This window comes from Thunnus albacares, chromosome 20 (genome assembly GCF_914725855.1).
Source record: "Thunnus albacares chromosome 20, fThuAlb1.1, whole genome shotgun sequence".
NCBI classification, from domain to species: Eukaryota; Metazoa; Chordata; class Actinopteri; order Scombriformes; family Scombridae; genus Thunnus; species Thunnus albacares.
Window position 1 is genome coordinate 26,557,865 of NC_058125.1, and position 25,232 is coordinate 26,583,096.

General features: G+C 39.4%; 2 protein-coding genes across 4 annotated transcripts in view; one reads left to right on the forward strand and one right to left on the reverse strand.

Annotated features, from left to right (window-relative positions):
- The window catches only part of LOC122971119 (cGMP-dependent protein kinase 1-like), a 62,793-nt gene extending 40,692 nt beyond the window's left edge, over positions 1–22,101 (reverse strand). The window contains exons 1-2 of one of the 3 annotated variants that reach the window (XR_006399406.1): positions 17,544–19,666; positions 6,475–6,641 (exon numbers count right to left, since the gene is read on the reverse strand). Coding sequence is in view for 2 of the 3 variants with exons in the window: in XM_044337628.1 (XP_044193563.1) it covers positions 6,475–6,641; positions 17,544–17,863 (487 nt within the window). In the remaining variant the exon portion in view is untranslated. Of the gene's footprint in view, positions 1–6,474; positions 6,642–17,543; positions 19,667–21,593 lie in introns of those variants that run through there. The other 2 variants (XM_044337629.1, XM_044337628.1) reach the window with 2 other exon arrangements.
- LOC122971137 (microfibril-associated glycoprotein 4-like) overlaps positions 1–25,232 on the forward strand; it is a 750,976-nt gene that overhangs the window by 81,681 nt on the left and 644,063 nt on the right. The gene's annotated exons all lie outside the window — the stretch shown is intronic.

A 25,232-nucleotide genomic window follows, 5' to 3' on the forward strand; every position in this document is an offset into this window, starting at 1 on the left:
GGGAAACATCATGTGTTGAAGACAGACAACAGGCGTCTTTCCAAACTCTGCAAGCTGCTTCTGTGACACTGTTGGTCACGTGGAGGCCTTTTATACTGACAGCTTAATGCACTACAACTTAGAAATATGAAGCACATTTTAAAAAAAATATTTTCAACAATTCAACAACTTAATATAGAAAACACAAACTACAGCTCCCATTAAAAGAACTACAAGCGCAGCAGCAGAGTACTTACCCAACCATAACTTGGTTTTTTTCATATCTTCTCTAATCTTTGATTTTTGCTGAAATATTGGATCATTTGAACATTTATTGAAATGAAAGCATGTGAGAAGTTTAGAGGGAAAAATCACTATTTGGTGGAGCTGTTAACAACTCATAGACATGTGAAATGTGACCCCGACTACACACTGCTTTTTGTAAGACGTCAAAAGACAAAAAGGTTGGAAACCACTGGCTTCATCTTTAACAATGTGTTGTATTTTAAAAGCTTGTTATATTATCCATTGTGTCAAATCTTCATCTGAAAAGTAACTAAAGCTGTCAAATAAATGTAGTGGAGTAGAAAGTACAATATTTCCCTCTGAAATGTAGAAAGTAGCATCACATGGAAATACTAGTACCAAGTACAAGTACCTCAATATTGTACTTAAGTACAGTACTTGAATAAATGTACTTTGTTTCCATGGCTGCAGAACACTGATTCATCCCAGATACCAACCAAAGTACCAAGACTTTCTCAATATTACTTTCTTTCTTTCTTTCTTTTCCTCGTTTATGAACTGACTCCAAACTGTGAAAACATTTCAAATGCTGAATATGGTCATCCAACAAGTTGCCATGGCAACCGCATCCACGGGAGAGCTGTGTGTGTGTGTGTGTGTATATGTCCTGGTCTTTTACATAATGAGACAAAACTGCTGCATCTGTTTCTTCCTCCAAACATAGAATTAATGATCATCATATTCATAACACACACACACACACACACACACACACACACACACACACACACACACACACATACTTCAATCAATGTTCCTCGTGGTCTGTTTTTAGGGATCACTTCCTCTTCCTGTGACAGAAGTCGTTATATTTAGCCACCATCTGCGCCCCCCCCAACACACACACACACACACACACACACGCACGCACGCACACACACGCCTTCTCTGGACGTTGATCAAATCATAACATGAATCTGTTTTGTTCTTTTTTTCTCTTGTGCTTTAAAGACACTGTTCGTTTTTTCTATTTTTTATTGGTTTTTTTGTTTTTTTTATTTATTTTGTCCTCTCGGGTCCAAAAACAGATATTTTCATTTCACAGAATCCCTCTGAGGCTTATTTCTGTCCCTCACCATCATCTGTTTCACGAGGAGAAATCCTTCCAATCAGAACTTTAATGCAAAATTTCCAGATTTATGGGATTTCAAAAACACGTCTCTTTTACAAACATCACCCACAAAGAGTTAAACAGTTGAAACCTGAGCAGCAGAGTTGGAGATTTTCTCACTTTTATCCTCTTGTTCGGGTCAAACTCCCAAAACACTGGTTCCTACATTTCCCATAATGCAACAGGATAGTGGAAACAGGAAACTCTCCTGTTGAATCATCAGAACAAAAGATGAACAACTGTGTTAGAAAATATCTGATTCTTTAGTGAAAAGTCGAAGCTACAAGACTGTGGACATAACTACGACTCCCAAGGTGCATTTCAGCAAGAAAACAACCAATCACAGAGTTGAAATTTGGTCATGTGAGTCACTAACGACGAGCAGCAGTGGAAGGTGTTGAAAAAACTGCTGATTAAATCACTTTTGATTTTAATTTGCAGCTTCATGCCTCTGACTGGCTTCTTCTTCATAACAACAGCAGCAAAGGCTCATGGGTATTGTAGTATTCTTCCACCAAGATCACAGACAAAACATGATTTCTCAGAAACGAAGCTGAAATAATTGAGACTGGAGGTCAGAATATAAACCAGTAGGATCGTTATATTATCCAGCCTGGTCGCCAGAATAAAACGTTGGCAGTTTACGTTTCTGCAAACCACAGAAACGCTGAATATCTACGTTTCAACATGTGTAATACGTATCATCTCAACATTTCTAACGTGACGTAGTTCACATGCGATCTATATGAGCTGATATTTCCTATTAGGAGGAGGAGGGGCAGGTGGATGGCTGGTAAGTTTCTTGGCAGCAAGTTGGAAATCAACAGAGAACACGCTTCCAGACCACCTCGAAACCAACGTCCGTTTCCCGTCTCAACCGACAAAAGCGGTTGTTTTTAGCGAGACGTCAGGACATTTGCAGCCATTTTTCTGGCAAGAAAACCGGGTGTAACCCTAACCCTAACCAAGTGGTCTTTGTGTCTAAACCTAACCAGACCTTAACCACAGCGTTGTCACACCATAAAACATCATTATTCAACGGGTAGAAATGTTGATATGATACGTATTACACGTGTTGAAACGTAGATATTCAACGTTTCTGTGGTTTGCAGAAACGTTCAATGCCAACGTTTCATTCTGGTGACTGGGTTGTATTATCAGGAGAGTCCTGACTGAGAAACATCTGAAAATACAGAAAGAGGAAAAAACACTTCAGGAACCAGCGGCCACACACTTCACTACTCTATAGAAAGCTGAAGTGGGTGACATCACTGCGTGACATCAGACGCTCTCTGTCTTCAGCTCACTTCAACTTCAACTGACAGTGTAACTGCTTCCAGTCTCACACATCAACTCCTCGACCGACTGTTCAAACACTCCAACTGACACTTCAGCTGTCTGCAGTGCAAACACTTGAACTGGCGCTTCAACTTCATTTGACATTTCAGCTGCTTTCATTAAAGGATCATTCTGGTGATTTTCTATATTTTTCTTCTTGTCAACAAATTTCATGTTTGGATCCAAACCAACAATGAACTGATCTTATTCCTGAGAGACATGTTCCTTCATCATGAAGAGTTTGGTCATGTTAGTTTGTTTAGAAACGGATCCAAAGATTAATAACAGCGATCATGTTTTCAGTCTCCAGAGAGTAGTTCTGTGTACGGCCGACGAAGACATCTGGACTCCTCATTAAGACCAAGAAAGTGGATCATATCAGTCCACTTCTCAGATCTTTACACCGGCTTCCTGTCTGTCAAAGAATTGACTTTAAGATATTGCTGTTGGTTTATAAAGCACTGAATGGTTTCGGGCCAAAATACATCTGTGATCTGGCGCTTCAACTAACTGATCATTTCAATGCTTTCATCTTTTCCTCTTCAACGTCTTTCAGTCTCTTCACGTCGACCCTTCAACTATTTACACTGCACACACTTAACACTGTCTGGTGTTTCAACTCACAGTTCAACTATTTTCAGTGTTTCCTCACAAACTGCCTGCAGGTTTTAAACTTAAAAGCTAAAATTTAACACGTCAAACCCTTTCAGAGCTTCAACTGTTTTAAATTCATCAACAGACTCACAAAAGTTCACTTTGTTTTTCTTCTTATTCTTATTTTATTTGTTTATATTTTATGTTTCTGAAGCTTAAAATAAACGTTTTAAGTTGTGGGGACCTGGTTTTTGTCCTCAGATATGAGGTGAGTCCTCACAATATGATCAATACAACACACACACAGCTTATTATCAGTTGTACAAACACACAGTGAGCAACATAAATCTGTGCCTGGCCGCCCACACCAGACTCCATTTAAAAAAAAGAGAGATTTTTAAAACTGCTTTTGCTAATTAGCTTACATCCCTTTTAATAAAATCTGGCAAAAAGATATTTTTGAGATTGTGAGGACGCGTTCTTAAATTCAGCAGGGGTGTTATCCGCACCGGCAGCTTTTTTCCGTAGATATAAATGTCATCAGTTTGTTCACACCGCTCGCTGCCACCCACCGGCACAGAGGAACTGGCCATCTGGAGGATTGTTGTTGAGCCGCTGTGAGTCCAAAAGCACCGAGACAAAAAGATTAAAAACGTCCTGAGTGGCTACATCTGACAAATACAACTTGACTGTCAGAGTGTTTGAAGGTTTCTAAAAGGCCATGTGACCCCTACTGAGATGTAAAGTTTAATTTGAACGATGCTTTACTGAAACATTTAATCCGTAAAAGCTGTAATTCAATCCACAGTTTGAACAAAACTGCATTAATTAAATATAAGCTGATTTCACAGCTCAAATATGAGTAAAAACTCAGACACACGGGATAAACTGTGACTGCCCGAACGCACATCAACCTGTGTTTTAAGTGGGAGGATCATGTCACTAAACAGGCCTCTTATATAACACACTAACCTCAAACACAGCTATAAATATAACAAAAGAGCTCTGTGTAAATACAGTACAGCCAGAAGAGCACAAAGCTGATTATAGAACAAACTGCATATAAACTGTAGATAAAGAAATCACACTGAGAGCATTTTCTGCCTTTTCCTCGTTTCTCATTGTAAAAACGCCAATTTATATTCTTTGATATGAATAAAAATGACAAATCGATGCTGCTTTCAGTTACATGTTTGTTCTTCTTCTGGTTGGTTTCCTGGTTGAAGCTGCTGATTAATTTCACCTTCAGTCATCAGTTTGATTCAGATTATTTTATTTTATCATAAAAGTAACGTAACCAACAGTTTTCATCATGTTTGTGTCTTCAGGTGTTAAAATGATCTGATAACAGTAGAGATGGTCGTCATAGTGATGAGTTATGTTGCTTTGTTGACGGCATTCATGGAATGAATTTAACTCCAGAAGAAAGAAATAAGAGTATTTATTAATACTGGTGGTTTAACCTGAGTCAAGCTTTCTAACCAAGTAGAGTCCATTTGATAGATTTGGTATTTTATTCCATATCAGCAGAACGTTTTAGTGAATGAATAGAAAATAAAACGGTACTTGAGCTGAAAATGAGTTAAGTTTTCTAATAGTTATGAATGTTTATTGTCATTCAGACAATATTAATGCTTAATGAGACACTAGACACAGAGGCTTTAATCAACTTGCACAGATTTGAGTGATAAACCACAGAGACAGAAGAGAGAACGACGGCAGTGGAAACTTAAAGTGAAGAGAGCTGAGTCTGGATGTGGAGGTGAGCGTTCAGCAGCCTTCAGGCGTTCCGACATGTTACACAACACATGTTATGCCACTTTGATGCTTTTCTGGAAGACGACCAGCAGCTGAGAAAACTCGAGCCGAAAGGTCGAACGGAGCTCCGGGAAACTTCTGCAGCAACTTCACAGACTTTTCTCTGTTTGAGCTGGAAATGTCAAGATGCTCAGAGCCTCTAAAGAAGCAGCATCACACTCATTAAACAAAGAAACTTCATTTTCCAGGTCGCTTAGCTTCCTAATTTAATCTTTAATACACAAACATGGTTATAAAAGAAGCTGTATAATGAAAAGCTGCAGAAATCAAAGAGTAACTAAAGAAATTTGTTTTTTCTGCGTTGAGCGGTTTGATGTTTGAGCCTCCGACACCTTTTTAAAAACAAAACCAAACTGATCAGTTTACTTTGGAGAAATAAAACACGACTGCAGCTCTTCACTGGACCCTCACGAACAAAACAAGTCAAAAACAAAGACACAGGACAAAAGACGGGTAAAAGAAACAAAACTACACTCACCACAGAGATAAAAACACCTCGAGTTAAATACAAGTCAGAGTCTGAAAACACTTTCTTTATTCAGATTCAAGATAAAAGATGTCACCACTTTGACAGTTCTGAGTGAAAAAAACAAAGAAAATTCAAGTTGAGAAAAGTTTTGACAAGTTTCATCTAAACACCGTAAAGAAACGTCCAAGTCTAAAAACCTTTAAGACTGAGAAAAGTTAAAGAAAAAATAAAAAACTGTCAAAAACCTCTAACAATTAGTCAGAATGTCGAGACAAGTCAGAGTCAGAAACACTTCAAGGACACATCGAGTCAGTTCAAGATCGATCAAAATAAAACTGAGACAAGTCCAAGTTAAAAATACTTTACAACTGAGACAAGTCAGAGTCAGAAACCTTCAAAACTGAAGCAAGTTCAAGTTAAAAACTCTTTTATGAACACAAGCCAGAGTCGTAAAAAATGACTCACAAGTCTGAATAAAAAAATTCTCACAACCGAGAGACGTACGAGTCAACAAACCCTCAAGACCAGAACAAACAAGTTCACGTCAAAAAGTTCCTGAAAGTCGAGACAAGTCCTCGACTTAAAACCCTGGAGACAGAGACGAGCCTCCTGGCCAGGTCAACATCCGTCACTATGGAGACAAAATATGTCAACAGTTCGACTGGTCTGAGACCAGTCAATAACCCTGAAGGTGGAGACAAGAAGGACTCAGAGAACCCCTCATGATCGAGACAACTGCAAGTCAAAAACACTTCAAGGACACATCGAGTCAGTCGTAAAACCCTCGAGACCCGGACAATAAAACCGAGACAAGTCAGAAACCTCTCGTGACCACAGTCACAAGCTTGTGTCTCCTCACCTTCCATCACGTAGACCAGAGAGCCCACGTCGCCCTCTTTGATGATGCAGGCGTCCTTCCCATAATCCACCGGGTACATGCAGTCCACGATCTCCTGAATCTGAGACAACTCCAGGTTCCTCATGAAGTCGTTGTCCAAGATGGCTTCCTTTATCAAGTCCTTCGACCTGCAGCGGCGGAGAGGAGCAGAGCGGAGGTTAGTATATTCAGGATCGATGCGGCTCTGCCTGTGAGGCTAAATTCAGGGAACAAAAGTAAAAACCACAGATTAAATAAAAAATGTTTATTTTTCATTTCATTTATCTGAATCTTTTTTATAAGTCCTGAAGAAATAAAATTATTGAATAATTCACAAGACAAAAGCTGATTTTGTGGAGCTGAAACACTCCATGTTAGTTACTTTGGAGAAAATTCAATAGTATCACTCACCAATATGCATAATTTTTATTTTTTTTTAATGCACTTGACACTTTGCTGCATTGTGTAGTTTAGATGGTATAAATATTTCAGTCAGCTTAAAGTTTTTCTACATTTATCAACAATTTTGCCTTAAAATATATTTTTTAACAGGACACATATCTACAGAGAGTCTTGAAATTAATGTTTTTTTGTGCTTTGTGTAGAAATGATGAAGTTAATGAGTCCAGCTGAGACAACTGTGGTGGTTATACTATACAATATATAACTTATAATTATGAATAATACACATATAATATAACTATACATACACATATATTAAATATTATGTATAATATGTGTGCAGTACATATAAAATAGACACACTGTACAATAATGACACAATAATATGACATATAATTGTAAAAGATGAAAAAGAATAATGTGATACAGTGTTTAATGCAAAATAAAAATTAATATTAAAGTATTATTATGTAGTAATATGACGCAACATCATCTGATTCATGATGGAAAGTTGTTTTTTTTAAAAAACCCAGAGATTTCGTCTTTTTTTATTCCACACATTCTTCTTCCTTGTCAAAACCTGCCGCCTACATTACCCACAATGCACCTGGAGGTTGGGGTGTGTTATGCTAGTAGCGGCTAATGTAGCTTGGAGCTGCTAACCTCACTTCTTTCTAACTCCACACACCCAGATCTTTTTATTTTTTTATTTTTCAGATTTATAGTCTTCAGCCCCAACTGACGCTGACTCAAGTGACATCATCAGTGACATCATCAGCGACATCATCAGCTGCCTCTAGAGCCACAAAAAGGCTTTAAACTTTCACACAGAAACACATGGAAACACGCTGAGGTGCAGTGGTGGAAAATCACTAATTCTGGCGATTTTCATGTTTGGATCCAAACCAACAATGAACTGATCTACTAACAAGTATTGTTATTGATTTATCTTATTCCTCCGTTGTTGTCCAGAAACTATTAAAAACACGTCAGTGAGTCACACGGCTGCACTGGGTTACATGTTCCTTCATCATGAAGAGTTTTGGTCTCGTTAGTTTGTTTAGAAACGGCTCCAAAGACTAATAACAGCGATAAGATTGTGACTCTCTGGAGAGTAGTTCTGTGTACAGCAGACACTACTGAGCATGTGCGGGAAAGTGGTTCAGTTTACAGCTTCACTAGCTTGTTGTGCTTTGTATAAAACTTCTTTGAGAAATTTATAATGTAGTACAAAGTCAAGACTTTGTGATATATAATAATCTTATTGCTGTTTTTTACTCTTTGGAGACATTTCTAAACAAACTAAAGATGAGATTTGCTGACGAGCAGAAAAATATGGAAAATCAGCAGAATGAACTTTAAGTTTACACTTCCTCCTCACACCTGACTGTCTGAAATAAAGTGCACACACATGAAGTCAACAGTGACTTATAAAACAGACTGTTTCTCTGTGTGTGTGTTCAGGATGTCTAATAATGATTGTATCTGCACTGAAACACACTCTGTTCATGTTGTGATGCAATCTGACTTCATATCTGCCTCACACACACACACACACACACACACACACACACACACACAGTGAGACAGTTGTGTTCATTGTTTCAGCCCTCAGGTCGTACAGTTTATGAACTCCCGACTGAACACTTAAACTGCAGCATCTGTAGCCGTCTGCTGCTAACTCACGCTGATTACTGCAGGATGGTGTTCCCTCAGTGTTTCCTGCACTAAAACATTTTATTCTATTAGGTCTGAAATTGAATTTGATCATCGTCTTTTCCAAAGTAAATTGCCAATTAGTGCGTTATAATTATATATTTTCTCAGCAGCTGGTGCCACACATTAACAGTCCTGTCATCAGATATCTGCAATATGGTTTTTATTTTCTTTTTTTTCAGAGCTGAGGAGCAACTCCTTCCTCCTTCAAAACAAATGAAAAGCAGCCGAACATGGAGATGTATGAGTCTCTCTCTCTGCAGAGCCCCCCAGAGTCTCTGCAGAGAGAGAGAGAGAGAGAGAGAGAGAGAGAGAGAGAGAGAGAGAGAGAGAGACGAGGATATCACAGCTCAGCAAAAGGTTTCCTTCCTGTCAAGTCAATAAAGCACATTTTAATTGAAACGGACTGAAAGAGACAAACAGATGGAAGAAAAGATGAAGGGAGAAAATCACACGCAAACCCAAAAATCAACACTTCCAGCTGTCGACTGGATCAGAGTTTTGGTTTTGTTTCCAAAAAAAACGGATCTGAAAACAGTTTCAAACAGTTCATGTAACAGCGTCCAAATCCTCCAGAGCATGTTCACAACTGATGATTAGAGATTTAATCAGGCTCCAAAACCCAGAGATCCATCCTCCATCTGGAGCCTGCAGCCAATCTTCATATATTAATCCTAATAATTACAGCTGCAATGAGCGATTGTCATTTAAAGCCCGTCCAGAGCGACGTCCTTGCATTTTAAAGAGTTTTTTCCTTCCACTACAAACATGCTTTTGCTAATCTGACAGATGGAAACATGCTAACAGCAACATATAGGCCTGTTTGGGAACCAATATAATGAGAAAAAAATAAAAGCATCAGGAGAGCGGGACACTGTTAAAGCTTATCAGATGTGCTGCTGTTCTCTTTCAGACTTGTTTTTACACCAGATTTGTTTACATTTTGTTATATAGTCTCCATTGAATACATGTTGAATCAGCTGTTAGCAGCTCCTGTTTGCAGTGTAGCCATGGATATACAGACAACTATCACTGGATTTATTTGATATCGCAGAAAACTTGTGATGATTCTGTTCTGGTTCACTTTCAGCGCTCTCATAGCGTCGTTTTCAGAGAAAAAGCTGTAAAAAGCCGCTGTGCACTACCTGCTCAGCACCAAACGACAAACAGACACAGTTAGCTGTAGACTAGCTGGTGAACATAGTGGAGCATTTAGCAGATAAAGAGCCAGATATTTCCCTCAGGAGTTGGTACAGAGTGAAAACAGCTAAAAGAGAGTGAATATTGGACTTACATTCAGCAGGTGGACAGAAACACGACTCTGTTTGCTTCAACATATCAACTTAAAAGCTGATGATATGTCAGTGATGTGTTCACTACTTGTTTCTGATGGAAACTAGTGGACAAAATATGAAACTATGACTATGAGAAGGATGAGTTTTGACTCTTCTTCACCTCACACAGTATATTTGACTCAGTCATTTCCCTGAGTTTAGATGTCCAGAACCAGGAGTTCAATCACTGAGAAGCACAGAGAATATTTAATTTGCCTGTCATCATGTGACTGAAGTCCTCAGGTGACAACAACTGAACCACCTCCACAAAGAGCATGACATGTGGCTGAAAGCCTCAGAAACATCAAGTACATGTCTATCTTTTTACAAGCTTTTTGTTTTGAGAAGTTTGGGGGTTTTCTCATTCACTTCAACACAGTCTAGAGTTTTCTTTAGCAGCATTTAGTGGACATTAGAGGAACCGCTGCTGACTACTGATTGGCAGAAACATCCTCACTGCAGCTTGACCTCGTCTGACTCTTTCCCGTCTAAAACTTTGAAACTGAGACGACAGTTTGGCCCAAATTAAATTCACAGAAGAAATATTAGTTTTGTGAGAAATTTCTTGGGCGAGGCGGCCGACGGTCCTTTCTGAGGCTATAAAGTGCTCTGGGATAAGAGATAACTCTGTTGTAAGGAGGAAAAAAAGACACCTAAAGGTCTTCCTACGAATAGATTGAGGCTTTTATTGCATCCAGTGGATGAGATGAGCGCCGAGAGGATCTGTTAGAGCTGGATTTTATTTTGGTTTATCTGCAGAGGAAGAAATATTTCAGCCCAGGTTCAACATCTGCATGTAAATTGGACTCAGGAGGAAACCAGCTTCAATGAAGACACATTGTGGCCGGACTGAGGGGGATGATAGAGTAGATCCTCATATTATTACTGCAAGAGTCACAGAAGAAGGAGGGAGAGGGTAGAAGAGAGGTAAAATGCAGGAGAGAGTGAAGAAAAACAAAAGTCAACAGAAAGACAGAGGCTGGGTTTAGATTTTGGAGAGAAAGAAAAAGATGAAAAAGACAAATGACAGAGATAAAATAGAAGGAAAACAGGATGAGAGGAACAGAAGAGCAGTGAGATGCATGAGAGAGGGCAAAAATAACTAAAGAGAAAAGAGTAAAATGAATAGAAAAGGTAAAAGGAAAGAAAAATGAGTTGCAACAGTCAAAGTGGAGAGAAAAACAACGCGACAGAGCTGAAAAAACAAAACACAATAAATAAACACACAGACAGACGAGAGATGAACAGAAATTTGAAGAGATCAAGTCAGGAAGGAGAGAAGTACAGAAGGAAGAAAACTAGGAAAATGAGAAAGAGACAAAGTGAAAGAATAGAATAGATTTAGATTTTTTAGATCTGAAAGGAGGATACGGGAGAGACTTTCATATCCTGCACTCAGATCAGTTTCCATCTGACTGTGAGCAGAAGTTTGAGCAGAAGAAAACCTGAATGAAAGTCAGGAACATCATCACAACAAATGGAATAGTCATCATCGCACAAGTGACAAGAGACAGCACGCTGGACAGACAACTGTGAGTGAGTACAACCGCATGAAAGCCAGGACAAACCTCTTGACAGCTAAAAATATCATCGCTGCCAGTAGAAACGTCATCGTCATGGCTACAAGTAGAAACATCATGGCTACAAGTAGAAACAGCATGGTTACAAGTATAAACGTCATGGCTACAAGTAGAAACGTCATGGCTACAAGTAGAAACATCATGGCTACAAGTATAAACGTCATGGCTACAAGTAGAAACATCATGGCTACAAGTATAAATGTCATGGCTACAAGTAGAAACGTCATGGCTACAAGTAGAAATAGCATGGCTACAAGTAGAAACGTCATGGCTACAAGTAGAAACATCATGGCTACAAGTATAAATGTCATGGCTACAAGTAGAAACGTCATGGCTACAAGTAGAAACATCATGGCTACAAGTAGAAACATCATGGCTACAAGTATAAACATCATGGCTACAAGTATAAACATCATGGCTACAAGTAGAAACGTCATGGCTACAAGTAGAAACGTCATGGCTACAAGTATAAATGTCATGGCTACAAGTAGAAACGTCATGGCTACAAGTAGAAACATCATGGCTACAAGTAGAAACATCATGGCTACAAGTAGAAATAGCATGGCTACAAGTAGAAACATCATGGCTACAAGTAGAAACAGCATGGCTACAAGTAGAAACAGCATGGCTACAAGTAGAAACATCATGGCTACAAGTAGAAACATCATGGCTACAAGTAGAAATAGCATGGCTACAAGTAGAAACGTCATGGCTACAAGTAGAAACATCATGGCTACAAGTATAAATGTCATGGCTACAAGTAGAAACGTCATGGCTACAAGTATAAACATCATGGCTACAAGTAGAAACAGCATGGCTACAAGTATAAACGTCATGGCTACAAGTATAAACATCATGGCTACAAGTAGAAACATCATGGCTACAAGTATAAACATCATGGCTACAAGTATAAACATCATGGCTACAAGTAGAAACGTCATGGCTACAAGTAGAAACGTCATGGCTACAAGTATAAATGTCATGGCTACAAGTAGAAACGTCATGGCTACAAGTAGAAACATCATGGCTACAAGTAGAAACATCATGGCTACAAGTAGAAATAGCATGGCTACAAGTAGAAACATCATGGCTACAAGTAGAAACAGCATGGCTACAAGTAGAAACAGCATGGCTACAAGTAGAAACATCATGGCTACAAGTAGAAACAGCATGGCTACAAGTAGAAACAGCATGGCTACAAGTAGAAACAGCATGGCTACAAGTAGAAACATCATGGCTACAAGTAGAAACAGCATGGCTACAAGTAGAAACTTCATGTCTACCAGTAGAAACTTCCTAGAGGAAGATTTTTTCCTGCACACCTGAACTGTGGTTCATGATGTGGATGATTTTGGTCTTGTGGATGGAACCACATCAGTTTCTGCATTAAGCCTTCAGTCAGCAGCAGATATGTGACTCCTGTGTCATCAGCTGATCATTAACTTGTGACGAGCTGAAAACGCTTATGAAGCGTTACTGCAGACAGCAGGAGAGCTGGTGGGTGTTCACAGCCCACACACACTCGACTGTAATACTTTTATTAATGTTTGAAAATCTCACACACACACACACACACACACACACAGACACACACACACACACACACACACACACACACACACACACAGACAGGCTGCAGGACGCTGACAGAGAGAAGTGGTGGGATGGTAAATGAAACCCTGTCAAAGCTCTGAGGTCTGTGTATGTGTGTGTGTGTGTGTGTGTGTGTGTGTGTGTGTGTGTGTGTGTGTGTGTGTGTGTGTGTGGGCGGACCACATGGATTAAGAACCAACACAGTGGCTGTTATTGCTGCTGTGGACAGACAGAACAATACATTATCATATACTGATCTCTGGAAAATGGATGCTATCAAGGGGAGCGTACACATAAAGCAGCATTTAAAAAGAGAATAAAGTGATTTAATATTTCTTTTCCACTGACTTGGAGGCAAAATTATGACGTAAGTGATGATTCACTACAATTACAGATGAAATGCAACTGCTACAAGTAGAAACATTATGGCTACAAGTACAGTACCAGTCAAAAGTTTAGACGCACCTTCTCATTCAAGGGTTTTTCTTTATTTTCACTATTTCCTACATTGTAGAACAGAACTGAAGACATCAAAACTATAAAATAACACATGGAATCATTCCTCAGAGTCGCCACTGTTTGTCTTGATGACGGCTTTGCACACTGTTGGTAAAATCTGAACCAGCTTCATGACGTCGTCACCTGGATGGTTTTCAGTTAACAGGTGAGCCTCGTCAAAAGTTAACTGGTGGAATTTCTTATATTATGTCAACAACCACTCAGCTAATTAAAGAGACACGACGTCCATCATTACTTTAAGACATCAGTCAATCTGGAAAACAACTCTGAAAGTTTCATCAAGTGCCGTCGCAAAAAACCATCAAACACTGTGATGTGAAACTTGCTCTCATGAGGACCAAACCAGTGCTGCTGAGGAGAAGTTCATTCGTGTAACCAGCCTCAGAAATCACCAATTAACACCTCAGATTAGAGCCCACATCAATGCTTCCCAGAGTTCAAACAGCAGACGCATCTCAACATCAACTGTTCGGAGGGGACTGTGTGAATCAGGTCGTTATGGTGGAGAAACCACGACTGAAGGAGACCAATAAGAAGAAGAGAAATGAAACACAGGGAACGGACATTAGACCAGTGGAAATCTCTATTTTGGTCTGATGAGTCCAAATTTGAGATTTCGGTGGACTGTTGGTTGAATGAAATGAGCAATCTGAATATTTCATCTTTGACGGTCACCAACACTGATTACAAAAAAAAAAAAGCAATACACTAAAACATTTTAGGAATCTAAATTGTCTAATATTTCACGTTATTCTGCAAAAATAAAATGTGCAAAACATCTGTATTTGAAGCTATTAAGAGACTTTGGACAAAAACACAGTTTTAACCAAATGGACATTTTAACAAATTTTCCTGAAAATGATCAGTATAAATTGTAGTGAATGTTTGTTTCCATCCACTGCTGCTGTGTGAATATTAGCAGATAAACAGCAGGTGGCGCTCATTCTCCAGTCGGTGCCGTTAAACCGTTGCAGAAGAAGAAGACACAACGAGATGACGTCATTAAAAGAGCGACAGTCAAAACTCAAACGATGGAAAACATGATGGAAATATGACGTTTCTGTTAGTTTCATGTATTGATGTGAGGAAGGTTACAGTCTCCTCATCATCATCGCTCCACACAGATCTGATGTTTTCAGCTCTTCAGTGACGTTTAGGTCACATGATTCATGTACGTCATCATTTATTCACTCAGTCTGTTTACATTTACTTTATATCCACACAGATACTGTTACACCTCAGACAACAGGAAACACTTTTTACACAGATTTAGCCTTTTTTTTTTAGAATTTCTGATGTGCCCACTCAGATTTTATGCAGCACAAACTGAAAACGTTCATTAGAACAGGTGCATGGAGACACATTTAATGCTGTGAGCAGCACAAACTCCTTTCACCTTCATCTTTTGAGAGTGGAAGCAGAAATCTCAGATATCTCCAAACCTGAACATATAAAACCAAAATTATCAGACTGATGAGACACTAGAGAGAAGAGAGGAAACTCCATATTCAGCATGTAAATATTCCCTCTTAGAGCAATTAAATAGTTTCCTTCTCCTCCACCTGTACAGTGAGGACTGAGGGGAGCATTTTGTTCAACAGGGGGAAAAAAATGATGTTTGAAAGTTTTAATCTGTCTGGAATCCTGCTGCCTCCACCCATCTGCCTGCTTTTAATCAGCCTTTCACTACAGCAGACTGCCGATCTCCATGAGAACAGACTGACTTCCTGAGCATCCACAACCAGCTCAAACAGTTACACCAGCAACCAGAGGTATTCAGATCCTTTACTGCAGTAAAAGTACCAATACAGCAATGTAAAAATACTCCTTTACAAGTAAAAATCCTGCATGAAAAATCCTCCTACAGTAAAAGTACATAAGTATTATGAGCTTGATGTAGTTAAAGTATTGCAGTAAAAGTACATAAGTATTATGAGCTTGATGTAGTTAAAGTATTGCAGTAAAAGTACATAAGTATTATGAGCTTGATGTAGTTTAAGTATTGCAGTAAAAGTAGTGGTTTGGTCCCTCTGACTGATATATTATTATATATGACATCATTAGATTATTAATAGTGAAGCATCAGTGTTAGAGCAGCATGTTACTGTTGTAGCTGCTGGAGGTGGAGCTAGTTTACACTACTTTATATACAGTTAGCTAGTTTAGTCCAGTGGTTCCCAACCTAGGGGTGGGGCCCCTCCAAAGGGTCAGCAGATAAATCTGAGGGGTGGTGAGATGATTAATGGGAGAGGAAAGAAGAAAAAACAAAGTTCTGATACACAAATCTGTTTTCAGTTTTTGGACTTTTTCTCTAATCTTTGATTTTTGCTGAAATATTGGATCATTTGAACATTTATTGAAATGAAAGCATGTGAGAAGTTTAGAGGGAAAAATCACTATTTGGTGGAGCTGTTAACAACTCATAGACATGTGAAATGTGACCCCGACTACACACTGCTTTTTGTAAGACGTCAAAAGACAAAAAGGTTGGAAACCACTGGTTTCATCTTTAACAATGTGTTGTATTTTAAAAGCTTGTTATATTATCCATTGTGTCAAATCTTCATCTAAAAAGTAATGTGGTATAACTGTGACACATGTAGAGAATGTCAGCACTGACTCAGTTATGTCAGTTACAGAGCAACTAACATGAGCTAACATTAGCCACCAAAAGCACATCTACATACTCCCACTGATTATGGAAAACAACAAAATCTGTAACCGTAATTATACAGATGACACACAAATTTACATACCCGTATCACCAGGGGACTGTGGTCCAATACAAGAACTTAGTAAGTGCATTGAACAAATGAACGATTGGATGTGCCAGAATTTTCTTCAACTAAACAAAGATAAAACTGAAGTAATTGTTTTTGGAGCCAAGGAAGAATGTTTAAGTCAGCACTCAGCTTCAATCGATAATGTTAAAAACTACAAAGCCAGAAATCTTGGTGTAGTCATGGACTCAGACCTGAATTTCAGCCAAATTAAGACAATTACAAAGTAATTCATATCACTCCAGTTCTCAAATCTTTACACTGGCTTCCTGTCTGTCAAAGAATTGATTTTAAAATACTGCTGTTGGTTTATAAAGCACTGAATGGTTTAGGGCCAAAACACATCTCTGATCTGCTGCCTCTCAGGTGGTCTGGATCAGGTCTGCTTTCTGTCCCCAGAGTCAAAACTAAACATGGAGAAGCAGCGTTCAGTTTTTATGCTCCACATATCTGAACAAACTCCCAGAAAACTGAAGGTCTGCTGCGACTCTCAGTTCTTTTAAATCACAGCTGAAGACTTTTCTGTTTGCATTTTGTTAAATCAAATAATTATTAATTTCTTACACTGCACTGTAACTTTTATTCTTGTATTTTATATGTCTTATTCTATTTGAGCTCATTTTTATTTTCTATTCTCCTGGCTCTTTAATGACTTTTAATTGTATTTAATTGTCCTTTCATGGTGTGTTTCTTTTGCACTTTATCTCAATGCTTTTAATGTAAAGCACCTTGAATTGGCTTGTTGCTGAAATGTGCTGTATAAATAAACTTAATTCCAGCATCTTCGATGTGAATATTTTCTCTTTAGTCCCCTTTGACAGTAAACTGAATATCTTTGGGTTGTGGACAAAACAAGACTTTTGAGGATGCCAGTTTGGGCTTTGGGAAACAGTGATTTACATTTTCACAATTTTCTGACATTTTTTAGCCGGAAAGACTAATTGATTAATCGAGAAAATAACTGACAGCATTGAGAGCAGGTTGAAGCTCTGACTTTTGACCTTCCTCAAGTTTTAGAACTTTGACCATGTTTAACATCTGACAGCAGAACAAGACATAAATAACTTAAACCCACTAAAAGCAGAATATGTGCCCTTCAACCACACACAGACATGAAGTGGACCTACTGAGGACTCTTGGGGTAGAAGGGCAGGGTGACGTGGCTGAGGTCGCTGATGTCACAGGCGGTGGGCTCGGCAGAGATGGCCTGCCGCTTGCTGCGGTGCTGGTCCGGCTGGAGGACTAGACTCTGCTGCTGGGCCTGGACCTGCTGGGCGGTGGCGGGCCGGATCACGGACCGGTACTTGTCCAGCTCGTTCTGCAGCCGCTGGATCAGCTCATCCTTCTGATCCAGCTCCAGCTCCAGCTCATCAATCAGGGCGTCGCGCTGCCGCAGCTCCTCGATCTTCTCCTGCAGGGCATACTGCAGGTCCCGCAGGGTCCCCATGGGTTCTCTGGGGGGTTCCTGAGGAGTTATCAGAGTTCCTAAGCCTTTTGAGGTTCTTCTGCAGTCCCCAGATTTCCTTTGGGTCTTGAGGTTCCCTATAGGGTTCCTCAACGTGCTTAGCGATTTCTTCTTGGGATCCTCAAGGTCCTCAGCTGTCCCCAGATTTCCTTTGGTTCTTAAGGGTTCCCAGGGTTCATATGAGGTTCCCAGGGCACTTATGAGTTTCGTGTTGGGTTCTTCAAGGTCTATTTACATCCTCCAACTTGCTCTGAGTCTCGTTCTAGGATTCCTAAGGGTTCATTGACTTCCTTGTCTTAGTGATTTCTAGAGTTCACACTGGTTCTCCTGAGGGCTTCAAAACCTAAACCACCCCTTCCTGTGGGATTCTCAGTGTTCCTTTGAGATCTATTGCAATCCTCAGAACTTCACAGGAGTCTTGAAGCAACACAAGTTCTTCCGGAAGTTCCTCAGGAGATTCCCAGCAGTCCCTGGATTTCCTGGGGTTTCTCAAAGGTCCCTCTAGGGTTTCTAAGAAGGTTTTTTTTAAAGGTTCCTCCAGCGTTGTTTATATTATTAAGTTATATACAGAGTTGCTTTTAGGATCTAAAGGTTCCTCTGTAATCCAAGAAGTGTTCCTTGTTTTTTTGAGGCACTTCAAGGTTCCCCAGGGTGCCTCATACTGTCAGATTCCTCCAGGAACTCAGGGTTCCTTAGAGTCCAAGGTTCTGCTCCTTCTTCCAGAAAAAAATGATTTTAGAAGATTAAGAAAATAACTTTAGTTGGAAAACAGCTTGAGATAACTGAAAATAACATCTGTGTCTTTCTTCAGGTTCTCAAAATTAAATTCTGATGTCGAACAGATCGAGAGCTGTGAACCTCCACCGGGGTTTCCTCTCCTCTGGGAAATATAACTTCAGAAGATATATCAGGTGGAAAAAAACAGAACAAATTACCAGCAGGCTTACCTCCAGTTTCGAGGTAAATTGTTTTCATACAAAAAGCAGTTTGGAAGAAAAGTTGAAAATGAGTCCACGGAGATCAAATATACATCCACAGGTTCCAGGACTTTCACCTCAAATCAATAAAACAAGACTGTGTGGAAATTATGAGACAACCAGAGGACTGTTGGGTGTCTCCAGGATCCGCGCAGCATTTATTAATTTATTCCTCGGAGTTTTAAAGTAGCAGGAACCTCCTGCAGCATCCAGATGTGAGATAATCAGAAGCGCAAAACAGGAGCTGTGAGACATAAATCAGAAAACATCCTCTGGCTTTAAATCATGAAAGCTCAGTCAGGTGATGGAGTAAAAGTAGAAAACGTGTCGTGAGGAAGGGAAGGATGATTGATTGTAATATCAGAATAATAAATAAAAAAAAACAAAACAAAGCGATAAAAACGATCCAATAGGAGCGAATCAGAGCCGCAGAAATCCAGAATAAATGTGTCACATCAGGAAGGAAGAAAAGCGTCTGTAAACGGGGAATATTCCGGTTTGAAATGAATGAAAAATCATGAGTTGTTGAGTTTCAGGCTGGAGGACTCGGAGGAGAACAGCAGTGACTCGCGGGGGATGAGCACCTGCAGATCTGCTCCAGTTTAATCGCCTTCATTAGTTCAATTAGTTTAATGCGGAGCAGCAGGAGGTTTGACGGAGGAGTGAAGCCGAGACTGAAACGCGACTCTGCGGGAGCTCGAAAAGTTGGTTTTCGTCTCAACTGCTCCTCCTCCTGATCTCTCTATCAGTGTCTCCTGGTCTTCATCGTCATTATAACTGCTGTTGGTTTTTAATGACTGAACCTGAAATCTTCCTCATTTTTATGTCAATGTAGTGACAGCAGTGAATGAAAAAATACTATAATTACTAGTTATTTGGTTTTTAGATGTGCGCACGTGTGTGTGTGTGTGTTTCAGTAAAAGTATCAATTCAGCTATGTAAACATACTCCATCACAAGTCATCTGCTTTTTGTAAGACGTCAAAAGCCAAAAAGGTTGGAAACCACTGGTTTCATCTTTAACAATGTGTTGTATTTTAAAAGCTTGTTATATTATCCATTGTGTCAAATCTTCATCTGAAAAGTAACTAAAGCTGTCAAATAAATGTAGTGGAGTAGAAAGTACAATATTTCCCTCTGAAATCACATGGAAATACTCAATTAAAGTACAAGTACCTCAAAACTGTGCTTGAGGACAGTACATGGTTACTTTCCTCCACCATTAACCCTCCGTTCCTCCCACTTTTTGTGCTTTATAACTTGTTGCCTTTAAGAGCTCATTAGCAGTGTCAGTCAAGGTATTTCAAAAATATATAATCACTTACACATTACATACAGTATTAGTAGTATTGTACAGTGTGTTTTTAGAGCATTTCCTCTGAAAACAGCTGCCTGCTGCAGCCAGAACGAGGCTATGAGAGCGCTGAGAGCTAAACAACGAGCTGAAACTCACTATAAAGCCATTTCCTATGTTATTATGGTGGAAATATTGATGATAGCTGCTTTAAAATGCAGCACAAACAAAAAAAAAACAAGTGATGTGCAGCAAGAGACCTCGTCCGTGTTACTATCTGTGTCCCCTTGAGGTTCAAATAAATTATTTTGAATTGAATTGAATGTTGTGACCCATCAGACATACAGTAGCCTACTGTGCAAAAGTTTGAGGCACTTTAGATGTTTAGATTCTTCTCCATAATGAAACAGCTTCAGAGAGGCGTCTGATCATCTGCGGCATGACGACGAGCCTTAAACATCCAGCCAGAGTCATAAAGAACTATCTTCATCAACAAGAAGAACAAGGAGTCCTGCATCAGATGGTCTCCGATCTCAACATCATGGAGTCAGTCTGGGATTAACATGAAGAGACAGAAGAAGAACTGTGGCAACTTCTCCAAGATGCAGGAACAACCGACCTGCTGAGGAGCTGAAACACTGAGGAGAACTGCTGCTGTTTTAAAGGTAAAGCTGCTCTTTCTGCTGTTTACTCAACTTTGGATCAAGTTAACTGATAAATACAAACATTACAGTGTTTTTAAAGCATTCTCACTTTACTTTTACTGCCTAAAACTTTTGCACAGTTCATATTGGTCCCCTGTGTCTTAGATCAACCACCAAACACACAGTGTGAGCCTGTGATTAAGCGTCAGTGTTCACTTTAATGAATTCATCTTTTAGACTGAACAATGTTGATCATCAGAACATCTTAAAGAACTGAACTGAGGGTTAAAATAAGACAAAGCTAGAGGACGCTGCTGTCTGCTGTCCTGTAGTTCCCCCTGCTGGCTGATCATTGTCATTACAACTCACTGCAGCTTCTCAGGAGACAAACTGCGGGTTTAAATACGAATTCACAAAATTCGTATTTTATGACAAACAGACGGCTCCAAGAACATCTTTAAACCCGTTTTCTGACTGTTTATTCAACAAATATCTCTTGTCTTTTTACAAATATTGAGCTCCTCCATCTTGGTTTTTAGATTCCCAAACTGTATGTTCTTTGATGTTTAATAAAACATGTTATACAGATCACCATTAAACTGTGTATTTACAACGTTGTCACATATAAAAAAAGAAACAAATTTATAACAGAGTGAATTAAAAAAAAACTTCCAGAAAGTGTTGAAACTTGTGAACACATTAGTTTGGATAAATATCATTTCGTTTACATATCTGTAAATTATAATCTGTATGATATATAACGGAGTCGGTCAGCAGGTCTCAGGTGTGTTACCTCACCTGTGTGTTTTGGAGAACCTCCGCAGCTCCGTCTCCTCCACCGGCTCCGCGGACACCCCCGCTGCCCGCCGGGTGCGCCGGCCGTCCGGCCAGCAGAGCCCGCGGCCCCGCAGCACCGACTGACACTTGTGCAGCTTCCTCCGCAGCTCCGCCGCCTCTTCCTCCTTCTCCCGCAGCCTCCGCTCCATCTGCCCGATCCGCTCATCCTTCAGCCGGAGCAGCCGGGCAAAGTCCGCCTCCAGCCCGCTCATCCTCCGGTCCTCCGGTCCTCCGGGGCTCCGCTGAGTTTCCTCTAGAGAGAAACAGAGTCCCAAAGTATCTCCAGAAATGTGGAAAGAAGTCTGGAATTCAGGTTCAAGGTGAGCTGGGTCCGAAAGAGAAAAACTGACACTTGTTTCAGATCGATTGATCAGTTTTCAGTTCGGTCTGATCAGTGACTCAGAGGCAGCAGGTGAGACTGAGAGAGAGAGGACGTCCAATCAGAGTGCTTCCTCTGAACAGTCCAAAACATAAAACCCTGCCAGAGAAATATGATTAATATGAAAGAAGTAGCAACACTTCACTTCAAGTCCCTTCTAGCATTTATAATCAGTCTGTAATCAGCTAATAAATGTTTTATAAAACACTACAATGTAGTTAGAAGCAGATATAAGTGTTTATGTGAAGCAGAAATACATTCATGTACAGTATTTATATTCTGGAGAAAAATAAAAATCAAATTAGAGTTAATCTGGTGTGATGCCTTCAGATTAACAAACTACAACAGACTGACTGAACAGTACAAACCTCCAACCAACCTGAGTCACACCTGACAGCATGAACCAGTTAAGCAGCTGTCCGCTGGGTCGTCCAGTCTCCAGGAGCGTAAATGCAAACTTGACAAAACTGACCTAAACACTTTCACTCTACTCAACATCCACTAGAAATCAGTTTTAATGAACAAACGTGGATCATTACAGGTGGTGTCAAACATGTGGAGGTTTTGGGAACTGTTAGTCTGAAACTGTCAAAGATGTCGACTCAACAAGATTTTTTTTCCTTGCAGTGAAGGGAAAACATTTCATGTGTGTGTGGTCACCCCTCCCCCCTTTGATCGAATCAAGGACCTCACTGTTCACCTGCCAACACGCACACACACACACACACACACACACACACACACACACACACACACACACACACACTCACACACACACACACACACACACACACACACACACACACACACACACACACACACACACGCTCAGGACTGTAATGTAAAACATGCAGCAGGAAATTTCCAGTAAGGAGGATTTAATATTGACTGAACTAAACGGAGAATAAATCCGTCTCTGTGTGTTTCCTCTCAGCTGCTGGATGATTGACAGCTGGAGTTACAAATCTGCAGCAAAATCACAATTTCTGACTAAAAATAAAACTTTATAGGAAACAACGATATTCTGTTTAAACTGTGAAATACTGGATGTGTTCAGAAAACTGGACTCCAAGATGAGATTGTTGTGTTTTTTCTTTCATTAAAGGCGTCATGTCGTGATCATAAAGGTATATTTTAAACATCATACAAACAAGGTGACCAAAACTGCTGTTTTTAGGAATATTGCAAAGGTACGTCTGCTTTTAACTTTACAAGATGCATGAAAACTAAATCATGCTTTTATATCTAGATGACTTGACTATTACTATGAGTAATGATCTTTTTACAGGTCTCCCTAAAAATAGGAACAAGACGCTGCAGCTGCCAGACTGCTTAGTGTGGTTTTCTGCAGGCTGAGTCTCTCTGCTCTGCTCCCACGATGTCTTACAGTTGATTTTAAAATGCTTTTACTTGTTTTTAAAGCTCTGGTAACACTTCATTTGACAGGTACCTTAATTTTATACTAATTTGCTGATCATTTTCATTCCTGAGTAATTTGCAGGTATTTAACGGTTAATTTTTCAGACGTTTTACTAAAATGGTTCAATTTGGTACAAATTATAAGGAACCACAGAAAAAAGTGTTAAAGCTATAATATGTAATTATTCCACATTAAAATGTCTAAAAACAACTAGACCTATGTTATATATGTTGTTGAGTTGTGTACTTACATTATCCCAAATGTTTCCAACAATGTTCAAACTCAGAGAAATCTGTAATTTAATCAAAGTAACGGATCGTTTCATTTGGTCGCCTGTCGATGACGTCATACCTCCTCTACCAAAGAGTAAACACACACCAGATGCATACGGCGGCGCTGTGTTTGTCCGCTACAATGGCGTCTACCAAAGAGTAACTTACACACATACAAGATAATACATCAGCGTTGTGGTTGTTGGATTGTTGTTTAGGTGGTTTTTATCTATATCTTTTAGAAGGATTTTAGTCATTGGATGTCTGGATCTTAATTTATCAGAGAAATAAACTGGACAAACGTTAGCAGCAGCTCGGCTGACAGCCCGTACCGGACGTCCGCTGGTCGCCGTACGTCGTCGGAGAAACACTGATTTTTTAGGTGAAACAGCTTCATTCAGTGTTTTTACCTGTAATCTCCGGGTCTGTTTGTTCTGGAGAGGAGGAGACCTCTGCAGGTAAAAACATCCTGATTGATGAACACTGGAGTAATCCTATCCCGCTGAAGCTGGTTATTTAACAACAAAGACAACAACTCCCATGATCCCTTGCTACTTCACACCGTCATCACACTCTGTCTTTTGTTATTGTTTTGATTGAGACGCCTAGCGGCTGAAATTACATGTTGTGCGTTTAAGTTGGTTTATTTCACAGGTACACATTATATTTGGGCTCATATGAAGTTGTTACTTTGCAAAGATTATAAATAAATTAGACTCTTAACGATTCTTCAACAGGCAGAAAATGTCCAGTTTTCAGTGTGTAGTTTAGTGGGTCAAACTATATTTTAGCATATTAGGTTTTTTTAATAATGTCCTAAAAGTAGCTGTTGTGTAACTGTTAATAGGATTATGTCATTTGGTAGCATTCAGGAAATAAGCTCATTATAGAGTTTTTAAGAAACAACCTGATATGCTAATATGTAGTTTGACACACAAAACTACACGTTGAAAACTCAGTATTTCCTGTCAGTTAAAAGAATTGTTAAGAGTCTAATTTACTAAGAAGTTTTGCAAATTTACAACTATGTATGAATCCAAATATTAAGAGTTGGCACCTACCAACTAAACCACTAAACACTTTTGTCTGTTTTTTCTTATAATTTGTACTAAACGATATCTTCTCTGTAAAATGTCATGAAAATTACCTGTTAAATACCTGCAAATTACTCCGAACATTTCCAGCCGACATCGTTAATGTCCCCACCAGCCCTGAAACCATCTGCTGCTGCTCTTTTACAAGTTGGAAATCAGGCCGATAATAAAATGAAAGATGCTGCTTTTTTAAACTATAACCACAAAACTACATAATTTTCTATCAGGACACGTCAGAGAGGTCGACTCAGACATTTTATTAGCTCCCTTCTTCACTGAAACCCAGCCTCACCTTTCAATGACCTTTTGTTTTATCCACATATTCTACTTTTATCTGCCTTTTTTCTTAAACATAGTTTGTGTTTGTTTATTGTTTCTTTCTTATCTGTTTTTATTGATCTTTTATTTGACTTTGTGCTGCAAGATGTTCTCACT